The sequence below is a fragment of the Vicia villosa genome, linkage group LG1, assembly GCF_029867415.1.
Source record: "Vicia villosa cultivar HV-30 ecotype Madison, WI linkage group LG1, Vvil1.0, whole genome shotgun sequence".
Taxonomy (NCBI): Eukaryota; Viridiplantae; Streptophyta; class Magnoliopsida; order Fabales; family Fabaceae; genus Vicia; species Vicia villosa.
In genome coordinates, this window is record NC_081180.1 from 81,269,363 (window position 1) to 81,281,067 (window position 11,705).

General features: G+C 33.4%; 1 protein-coding gene across 3 annotated transcripts; it reads left to right on the forward strand.

Annotated features, from left to right (window-relative positions):
- Positions 1-182: 182 nt before the first annotated feature.
- On the forward strand, positions 183-8,594 carry LOC131643326 (pathogenesis-related homeodomain protein-like). 3 transcript variants are annotated; one of them, XM_058913519.1, is made up of 11 exons: positions 183-463; positions 728-819; positions 1,173-1,607; positions 1,764-3,004; positions 4,300-4,465; positions 4,555-4,678; positions 4,763-4,875; positions 5,166-5,714; positions 6,136-6,411; positions 7,463-7,552; positions 7,629-8,594. In XM_058913519.1, the coding sequence occupies exons 3-11, from the start codon at positions 1,215-1,217 to the stop codon at positions 8,307-8,309; spliced, it is 3,633 nt and encodes a 1,210-aa protein (XP_058769502.1). In that variant the 5' UTR covers positions 183-463; positions 728-819; positions 1,173-1,214; the 3' UTR covers positions 8,310-8,594. The 3 variants fall into 3 exon arrangements, with proteins under 3 accessions (XP_058769502.1, XP_058769500.1, XP_058769501.1); XM_058913517.1 differs by having other exon boundaries at positions 1,173-3,004; XM_058913518.1 differs by having other exon boundaries at positions 728-806; positions 1,173-3,004.
- The last annotated feature ends 3,111 nt before the right edge of the window (positions 8,595-11,705 follow it).

Genomic DNA, 11,705 nt, shown 5'->3' on the forward strand with positions numbered 1-11,705 from the left:
AACTAGTTTAAAAATAAATCGTTAAAATTTAACCCTCAGTTGAGGTAGTTAGTTAACCTTGAACATGAAATTAAAATTTATTAAAAAATATTCTCTTATAAATAAATATAAATAAATATAAATATATAACAAAGGAAGTGTCTAGACCCAAAAATATATGGGGTGCGGATAAGAGGTTTGTAACCTAATTAGCCATTACAGAATCTGAATGCAACGCAAGCCCTATATTGTACAAGAACGGTGGCCCAGATTTGCAGGAGCAGTATAGAAGCACCGCTTTTTTCTCACATTGGCGCTGAGATTCCGAAAAGGGAACTCTCACAAACGTAAACACAACTCATCCCCTCTCTCTCTCTCCGTTTCACATTAGATCGAACTTTCCCCCCTTTTCCTCCATCTTCGTCTTCCTCGCCCCCTCTTTCTCGTTTCCCGCGGAAATTTCTATGTCACTCACTACCACACCGTAAGCTTTTCCTTCTCGTTCAAATCTACCGTTTCTGCTTCTCTTTTTCTGTATCTAATTTCTTAGTTTCATTTAGTTTGTCTTAAATGTTTTATCTCTTTGCTCTTGTTGGTTACTTGGTGTTGCTATGCAAGTATGAGAATTAACTTAGCGTCTTAAGAATGGGAATTTCGAATGATATCTGTAACTGCAACTTGTTTGTTAGTTTGGTGTTTCAACTGTCAAGTTCTTTATTTATTGGATGTTTCTTTGTTCATTTTTTAGGTAAATCCAAGTAACAGTTTGCTTCATTGGCGTAAATCTGCAGTGGAGTTTGAGAGAGCCAAGTCCTTAGTGGTTAAAGGTAGTTGCACCTGGTGAGCTTTATTCTTCACATTCTCATCTTTCTTCAGCACTTCACTGTAGTTAGTTTAATTTAATTGGGTTAAGGAGAATTTTTGTAAAGTTTTTTAGTTAAGAGAGAGATATGTATGTATTAATGTGCATATGTATACATATGTATGTATGTCTATGTATATGTATGCATATGTATGTGTATGTATGAAATTGTAAAAGTTGAGACTTGAGAGAGGTTGCTTGTCTTCTTTATAGTTTTTAGACTTGTTTTTTTGGCTATGGTGGTGGTGGATGCTGTGGTGATGTGTTTTTCCTCTTACCAATGACTAGTTGAACTAGAAATTTGACTAGGCATAATGATTGTGATTTGTAGGTGAAATTTGAAAAGATTTCTGTGGTTCAAACTACTGACAAGATGGGAACTCAACAATGTGATTTGTCTGAAAAAACAGCCAAGATCGGCGCTGAATGTTTAGACAGCGAACAAAGAGTACTTGGTAATGAGGTAACTGATTCTGTTATTGATGAAAAAACAGCTCATGTTGGTTCTGAGGGTTTAGACGACGAAAGCAGAGTACTTGGTACTGTGGCAACCAATTCTGTTACTGATGAAGAAACAGCTAAGATCGGCTCTGAATGTTTAAACAACGAACAGAGAGTACTTGGTACTGTGGCAACCAATTCTGTTATTGATGAAAAATCAAATCAAGTTTTGGGGAATGTGACTGAGAACTTTGTTAGTCAACTGCCTGTACCCTCTGAACATGTCCCTATTTGCTTATCAGATGATAAATCGGAAAACAAATGTCTTCAAGATGTTCAAAATAAACACGGGGAAACGAGTGATGCAGTTGCTTCCGTTGTTGTTGAAGAACCAACACAATCCGTTCTTGCACAAGTGAACTCGGATTCTGCGAATAAGCCATCTGATCCACCTTCTGGAGATGGCGTGAATGATACTAGCCTTCCAAACGAGCATGGTGAAATGAGTGATGCAGTAACTTCCCTTGTTGTTGAAGAACAAACACAACCTGTTCCTGCTCAAGTGAACTCGGAATCTGCGAATAAGCCATCAGATCCACCTTCTGGAGATGGTGTGGAAGATATTAGTCTTCCAAACGAGCATGGTGAAATGAGTGATGCAGTAACTTCCCTTGTTGTTGAAGAACAAACGCAACCCGTTCCTGCTCAAGTCAAATCGGATTCTGCGAATAAGCCATCAGATCCACCTTCTGGAGATGATGTGAAAGATATTAGTCTTCCAAATGAGCCCGGTGAAATGAGTGATGCAGTAACTTCCCTCGTTGTTGAAGAACAAACACAACCCATTCCTGCTCAAGTGAACACACATTCTGCGAATAAGCCATCGGATCCACCTTCTGGAGATGGTGTGAAAGATATTAGTCTTCCAAATGAGCCTGGTGAAATGAGTGATACGGTAACTTCCCTTGTTATTGAAGAACAAACACAACCCGTTCCTGCTCAAGTGAACCTACATTCTGTGAATAAGCCATCGGATCCACCTTCTGTAGATGGCGTGAAAGATATTAGTCTTCCAAATGAGCCTGGTGAAATGAGTGATACAGTAACTTCCCTTGTTATTGAAGAACTAACACAACCCGTTCCTGCTCAAGTAAACACACGTTCTGCGAATAAGCCATCGGATCCACCTTCTGGAGATGGCGTGAAAGATATTAGTCTTCCAAATGAGCCTGGTGAAACAAGCAACGCAGTAGCCGGCCTTGTTGAAGACCACACACAGTCCATTCCTGCTCAAGTGAATACAGATTCTTTGAACAAGCTATGGGATCCACCTTCTGGAGATGTTGCTAAAAATGTTAGCTCTGATTGTTCAGAAAGAAAGTCTAAAAGCTTAGCTCTTTCAAGATCGAGACAAGGGGGTAAAAGTAACTCAAAATTACCGAAGAAGAAGTATATATTGAGGTCGTTGGGAAACAATGACAGGGCTCTGCGGCCAAGAGATAATAAACCTAAAGCTCCTGAACCAATTAATAATGTTGCTGATGTTAACAGTGATGAAACAAAGACAAAAAAAGAGAAGAAGAAAAAGAAAAAGCCAAGAAAAGAGGGAATTAATGATCAATTTTCTAGAATCAGAGCTCAATTGAGATACTATTTAAACCGAATGGGATACGAACAGAACTTGATTGATGCTTATTCTGGTGAGGGCTGGAAAGGAGGCAGGTGTGTTAATTGTATCATTACCATGTGATTTGATTTACTTGTAATCTTTATTTGGATTTGCATTCTAATTTATGTTTGATCTTAGCTTCAATATGATAATGACAACATTATTTATACTGATTAATTGCGGGGCAATTGAAATGGAACTACATCTGCAATTTTCTGCCCCCTCCCCCGGGGCTTTTGTGTTCTGGTTTTAAGATGCCATCATAAGAATCCTTATCCTATATATTGCCTTTTACAAGTTGAATAATTTCAAGTCCATAACTGTATGTTTTGGAATATATTGAGTTCTGGAACAGTATGCTTACCATGTTCTCAACATGTACAGGAACTTTTATTTATTGCCCCCAGATAAAAAAAAAGGTTCAATGTGATCTTAGGCATTTGGATTTGATATGGTATCAGATTATTTTATGTTATTTTGATCATTAAATCCTTTCCAAATATAAACATAAGAAACTTATAGTACAGATACCTTACTTTCCCTTTACTTGTCTTCAGTATCCTGCTGAAGAATGCATCAACCCATGTTTGGATTTACCTTTATTGACCATTTGAATTTTACCTTAGTTGTGTAAAAGTAAAATTACAAATGTACATCACCAAATGGAACTTTATAGAATTCAATTCAATTTATCTTTAATGATCCATTTTCTTGGGGTTCATTTAATTTGGTCCCCTGCTATATTACCCTCTTACCTTTCTGTTACTAAATTCAGAGACAGTTTGGTTTAGATTTGAGCAAGGCCCGTTTTACCTAATTGGCTTAAGGGGAAATTTGCTCTGTAGTAGTAGTACCCTGGCTGTACTACAGGATTTGAACAATTGACTTAGCACATCAGTTGTTCCAAGCTTATCCCATGTATTCCACATCTTATTTGTGTCGCTTTTTCAACTAATTCTTTTCAGTCTGATATTTTAGAAATCATGTACATCAGCCTTTGATCCACATGCAGTTTTTGTGGCGGATTTTATTTGTGTCATTCAACTAATTTGTTTTACTCTAAAATTTTGGAAACTATATACATGCATTGATCCATCTGCAGTTTCTATGCTGCATTTAAGCATTAGAAAGTTTTCTATTTCAGTACTGATATAATGATCCAATATTTCCCTCTGTTTTATTGTCGTTTTTGAGCATATTCTTTGTTTAAAACTGATGAATTCAATGATATTTGATCATTCTTTCTTTGCCAGTTATTTTATGATAGCCAATTTCAAAGCTTGTTTCATTTTTGTTTGTTTTTGTGGTGGATAATTTATTTCTATTGATGATTGTGGTAATTTTGCAGTTTGGAAAAATTAAAGCCCGAGAAGGAGATTCAACGGGCTAAGTCTGAAATTCTTCGACGTAAATTAAAAATTAGGGATCTATTTCAAAATTTGGATTCATTGTGTGCTGAAGGAAAGCTTCCTGAATCATTGTTTGATTCCGAGGGAGAGATTGATAGTGAGGATGTAGGTTATTCCTTTATATTCATTCTTTAATGAAGCTTCCAGTTTCCCAGGATTTTGGAGTTGTGACAGTTTCAATTTTGTTGTTGCAGATATTCTGTGCAAAATGCCAGACCAAAGTGTTGGGCACTAATAATGATATAATTCTTTGTGATGGTGCTTGTGACCGTGGATATCACCAGCTCTGTTTGGATCCTCCATTGTTAACTGAAGACAGTAATATCTGGTCCACCTGATTAATTGATCACTTTATGCTTTGAAGTTATTTATCATTTATGTATTTTCTTATGTGGCTTACAGTTCCACCTGGCGACGAGGGTTGGTTATGCCCAGGATGTGATTGCAAAGATGACTGCATCGATATTGTTAATGACTTGTTAGGGACAAGTCTCTCTCTTACTGACACTTGGGAGGTCAGTTGTAAAATTCGGGGCCTATTTGATCCCTTCTTAAAACCTGGTTTTTAGGTTTTTTTTTTTTAAATTTTAAAAACTGAAAACCTTGTTTGGTTAACATGTTTTGTTAAAATGTTTTATGAAACAAATTTTTGATTTTCTTGTTTTTGAAACTAAAATCAAAACAAATAATACTTGTTTTAAAAACAGGTTTTCATAACTATTTTATATAACAGTTAAAAAACTAAAAAATAAATCAACATAATTGGATCTTTGCCCTCCTGATTATGTGACTGATCCTTGTTCAGAGGGTTTTTCCTGAAGCAGCTACAGCTGCTGGAAGTATCTTGGATAATAACTTGGGACTTCCTTCAGACGATTCTGATGATGATGATTATAATCCTAATGGTCCAGAGGATGTGGAGGTTAAAGGAGGTGAATCTAGTTCTGACGAATCTGAGTATGCTTCTGCTTCTGAGAATTTGGAGGAGACGCATCACGAGGATCAATACATGGGTCTTCCTTCTGAAGATTCAGAAGATGATGATTATGATCCTGATGCTCCAAATCTCGATGTTAAAGCCACCGAGGAAAGTTCAAGCTCTGATTTCACATCTGACTCTGAGGATCTTGCTGCTACAATTAAGGATAACATGTCTGTTGAACAAGATGGTGGCGTCACATCTGCATCCTTGGATAGTGTTAAGAACAAAGGTTCTAATAAACAAAATCGCAAGAAGCCATCTATAGCTGAAGAACTGTCATCTTTGGTAGAGCCAGATCTCGGTGAAGAAGATTTCACTCCGGTTTCTGGGAAAAGAAATGTGGAAAGGTTGGACTACCAAAAGCTGTATGAAGTAAGTCCTTCTTTGTAGTATGAGGTTTAAAATATTATACTATGATTCTACATGCAAGGTCTTCTTTTCTTATTTGAAGAAGGGTATGCATTACACAATTTGACACATGATATACGGTTCTTGTATGTGTCGGAATATAATAAAATATCATCAATATCTTATAAGGTAATTTATTATATTCTAGCAGTATCAGAATAGTACCCTTAGACTGACTGGTTTCATTACTATTTTCCTGCTGAGTTCTGCTAAGTATGAAAGAACTCTAATAATCTTGTTAGCTGTAAAAGAAAACAAAATTCAGCTATTTTTCTAACCGCACAAACCGAAGACTTCTAGAAGGGGTGCGGAGTTAAATATACTTATTGTTCCTTTTGTTATTTTTCCTCTCCAAATATTTTAGACTGCTATATTCCTATTGTAGGAGGCATACCATAGTGCCACTAGTGAGGATGAAGATTGGGCTGCTACCGCTACTCGAAGTAGAAAAAAAAAACTAACTGGCCAAATTACTCCAGTGTCACCAAATGGAAGTGCCTCAAATAATTCCAAACGTTCTGCTAAGAGGAACACCCATCGGCATAAAGTTGATAACACAAATAATTCTCCCACCAAAACACTTGAAGGATGCACGGAATCTGGTTCCAGGGGTAAAAAGCGCGGATCTCCGCACAAAAAACTTGGAGAAGCTGCTGTTCAGGTGATTGTCAATTATTGTTTGAATTTGGTTTTGAAGTTTGTTTTCTGTTCAGGATATCTTTCAATCAAGATTCTAATTTGCATTCTTGTTCATCCTCTGTATTTCACTCAATTTGTGCCCTTTAGATATGCTCAAGGACCTATATGCAAAATTGAATTGCAAAAAGGATCTTTTTATTTTGGGGGGGAGGGTTTATCTTTTTATCGGACTACTTGTAGTTTATTAGGTAGAAGGTTAAGAATTTTCTGGAATACAGAAAATACATTGAAATTATACTAGTTAATAACAAAATACTTTGTTTTTTTACTTTTACTACTACACTTAATAACTGGTCCTTTTATGGGAATTTTAGATATCTTTCCTGGTTTGCCGCATAGGTTATATTTATTGTTTTACATTTCTATTATTTAATGAACTATTAAATTTGTACATGTTATCTACATATATCATGATACATTCAATAAATAAAGTTAATTTGTTTCAAACAACAGTGATGACATTTGTTTTGCTTAAAGTTTTTTGAATTAAAGCTTCATTGAGTCCTTTGAATTATATAATTGTCAGATTAGTAGTTTCATATATATTTGGACAGCATGTAAGACTATAAACCATTAAATCACTGAACAAAGAAGTTAGGTTTTGAGAATATAAGTTTCATCTAAATCTATATAGTTTTTAATATACCTATTTTCAAAAAAACAGTAAATTTGACTACTTTGAGATTAGAGAATTACTAATGGTGCTGATTGTATAAAGTTGCATCTAAGTTGGGTTAGTGCTCACTTTACATATCTTGGGTTAGAGTTACTTATGAAGGGGTTAGCACACTATTCAAACCCCTTCATAATCAACCTTATCTTCTCGATGAAGCATGTTCACAAACACATTCACACACAAAAACACAACCCACAGATTGGATAACGCCATATGATCTACTGTTAATTCTTGTATATTTTTCTATCTTTCCATTCAAAAGAAGAAAGACATAAAACACACCTCATTCTGCTTCGGATTTACCTTAAGAATTACTATTCTTGTATTTATTTTTCAGAGGCTTTACAAATCTTTCAAAGAAAATCAATATCCAGATCGAGCCACAAAAGAAAGCTTGGCGCAAGAAATTGGACTCACATTTCATCAAGTAATTTCCTTTACCATACTTTCGAGCCAATCTTCCTCAAACAACTCCGAGTTTACCATTCTTTTTTCACTTATAGGTTGACAAATGGTTTGGAAATTCTCGATGGAGCTTCCGACATTCAACACATATGAAAGCAAGTCCAGGTAGTAATGCTTCGCAGCAGGCCACTGACAGCAAAGCTAAAAAGAAAGGAGAGATGGGTAATGCTTCGCAGCAGGTCACTGACAATGGAGCAGAAAATAAAGGAGAGAAGGAACGTGGATTAGTTTCCCAGGAGACTATTGGAGAAAAATCAAGAACCCCGAGATCTAAGAAAAGGAAGCAGCAGGACACTGACAGTGGAGCTGAAAAGAAAGGAGAGATGGGTAATGCTTCACAGCAGGTCACTGACAATGGAGCCGAAAATAAAGGAGAAAAGGAACGTGAATTAGTTTCCCAGGAGACTATTGGAGAAAAATCAAGAATCCTGCGTTCTAAGAAAAGGAAGCAGCAGGCCACTGACAGCGGAGCTGAAAAGAAAGGAAAGATGGGTAATGCTTCACAGCAGGTTACTGACAATGGAGCAGAAAATAAAGAAGAGAAGGAACCTGTATTAGTTTCACAGAAGACTATTGGAGATAAATCAAGAACCCCAGCGTCTAGGAAAAGGAAGCAATTGTCTGAGCCGCACGCATCTGAAGCAGTGTTGACCCCTAACGACCCAACCCCACCGAAAGTTGAAACAGGCAAGAAAACGAAGAAAAAGAAAGGGAAATGATACATATTGCCGAAGAAAAAGAAAGGGAAATGATACATATTGCCTTTTTTCCTAAGGCAGAAAGGTTAGCATCCATCCTTTTGTGCGATTGAGATTCTCAGGTGATCAGCTTGGATATGGGATGTTTCTGTTCCGGGAGATAATCTCTCATTTGTATTAGTTTGTATTTTAAGAAATAGCTATTCAGGTATTCATGTCAAGTGACTTGGTTTTAGAGTTCCCTCATGCAAACCTTAAAAATAGTTGTAAGTTATCAGTTTTTGATGTATTTTTTGTTTTCATTCACATATTCTTTCCACCAAATGATGTTTTTTCTCCTCTTTTGAGAAGTGATTACCAACAAAAAAAAAAAACACAGATGGAAATTGGGCAACAATTTAAATTAGGATTCAATATTATATGATGTGTAGTGTTTTTTGTGTGTTATGTTGCACCGCAAGGAGCATCATTATATTTTACCATGTTTCTAACCATGACTAACAATCAATAATTAATAAGATTTTATAAAATTTCAACTTTGTTAGATATATTTATAGTTTTTTAGTCTCTGAAAAATCTAGGACAAGATTATTTTGGAATGAACTCAATGAAGTAATATAATTAAAGTACTTTTTTGAGTTTTTTCTATAACTCGTCACATTAATTAGATATTTATTAATTAAAGTTGTATTAATGAAGATCTTTGTATATATAGATATTCTTAATTAATGAGCTGAAATAATGTAATAATGGTAGTAAGTTTATTGAGTTAAGATCCTCTCTATTTCTTTTGAGAAATAGAGAGTTCCATTACTTAAGTTTTGGTGCACAATGCATTTATATTTTTGAAAAGTGTGACATGTATTTGTATAATTTAACTTTTGTATCATGAAAACTTTAGTAATGGAGTTCTCCATTTCTTTTGAGAAATGGAGAGGATCATGACTCAAGTTTATTTTGGTACAAATTTTTTTTGATAAGATATTTTGGTACAAATTTATTCTTAGAGGGACACTTCATTTTCAAATTTAAGATACTATGTCATAATAAATGGAAATTTCTCCATTTCTTTTGAGAAATGGAGAGGATCATGACTCAAGTTTATTTTGGTACAAATTTTTTTTGATAAAATATTTTGGTACAAATTTATTCTTAGAGGGACACTTCATTTTCAAATTTAAGATACTATGTCATAATAAATGGAAATTTATAACGTAATTATTAATTTTGGCCAAATCATTCATTGTTAGCCTTGGATAACACAAGCTTTTTCCAAAATATGTTATACAATAAGGCGTTAATTTGAGTGTTTGGTAATAAATACAAAATAACACAAAAAAGCATTCTTATTAAGAAATTTGTGATTTATTGATCTTATCATATTATATTATTAAATTAATTTATATTTGATAAAAATAAATATATTAATACAAACTTAAGCAATTTTAATATGTAAAAAATTTAAAAAATTTAAAAAACATCAAAATATTTTAAATTTGTTTATAAATTTAACGAAATACATGAAATTTGAATTCAGTTAAATTAATCAAAATTAATGATAAAAATAAGTTTATTATATAATATTATACCATAAAAATATAACAAAAATTTTAATTTTCTTCGTCTCGGTTAATCTCATCGATTCTTTGATTATGTTTCACTAACTTGAGAATTATCAACACTATTTCAAAATTTATGTATACTTTAGATGTTACTAAAACCATTAAAGATTTAAAAAAACATTAAACATTGAATCATAATATATATCGAAGGATAAAAATAGATTTGTGTTAAAATAATATAAATGAAAGAAAAAGTCACAAGCTCATAAGCTACTTCAAATAGCTTTTTAAAAAAAAGAAGATAAAAGTTAGTAAAAAAGCTAAAAGCTAAAAACAGTTACCAAACATAATTTTTTATTTATATGAGCTAAAAAGCTAAAAGCTAAAAGTTCTTTTTATGGCTTTACCAAACACACTCTAAATCTTTGAAAAGTTAAAACATATTCCACAATAATTCTTAAAACAAAATTGAAATCATAATTCTCTTGTCCAAAAGTGATTAAAGAACAATAAGGGTGTGTTTGAGTTGATGGTGGACAGAATTATTGATTCTAGCAGAAGAGAAATGTTAATAACACTCTCTTTTCAACACTCTATTTAACATTTACTTTTTTATTGGTTGAAACATGTGTGGGTTCCACCGCTTTATGTGAGATCCATTTTCAAAGTGAGAGACCCACACATGTTTTAACCAATAAAAAAGTGAGTATCGGGGAGAGTGTTGAAAAGAGAATTTTGTTAGCACTCTTCCTAGCATAATTGAGTTTGATAGAATTAATTTTATTAGAATTGAGTTTAGTATAATTGATTTATGTTTGAAAACATTTATGTAAAAATGAGTTTAATAATAAATTACAATGTAAAACTCATCCATAATCAATTCTGGAGGCAGAAGTTACAAATTCTAGCTTAAAATAGAATCAATTATGGAGGCAGAATCAATTATATTTTTACACTTTTAGAATTGCTTTTGGTCATTCCAAAAGTCAAACCAAACATACATTAATTATATTTCTCTGACTCAAGGGATTAATTAAACAACACAAAATATAATTCCAGAGTTGAAAGAGGTAAACCCAAATTAAAAATCTTATTAAAACAATAGACACAATTCAAAAATAATTTAGAAGATACTTTGAAAAAACTCTCCGAAAAAGAAAACATAACTCAACTTGAAAAAGAAAACTGAAATTTATATCTCAAAATTGATTTAAATTGTTCAGTGCAAAAGAAAAACATGATCTTGATAAAAAGTTCTTAATAATATTATATAAAAAAATCACAAAGAGTAAAAAAGTCCTTCTTTATAGAGTCTGAAAATGTGTTTCTCATTTATGTGGCCTAAGAGACAATACCCAAGGTATGCTAGATTTAACTCATTAGGTTTCATCCTTTTAATATATAGCCCATTATTCATTTGTTTAGTAACAGAGAATACATCATTCAAATTGTGAGATATTGGATCGAATTCTAGTATGGTCGAAGGGTAGCTTCTTGGTTAGACATGATTAAGCATGAAGTTGAAGGTTGTTCACATGCTTGTGTCGAAGATGCTAGGATTGTTAGCATGTTAAATTAGGTTTTAGTGTTTAAACCCTAATTTGTTAAGTTAGCTTGTTTATTAAGTTGACTTGTGTAATGGGCCTTGTGAAAAAAGTCCATTAGTTAGTATGTTAGGTTTTATTATAAATAGCATACTAGTCTCTCATCATTGCAAAACTGCAAATCATAATTTAGGGTGAGAGAGGTTATTTGTTATTCTTGTAAACTTGTAATCTTGTTTTAAGAGAAAGTAAAAGAATAGCAGTTATAACCAATTCTTGTATTCTTCTTATCTTCCCTAATTCCTATTATA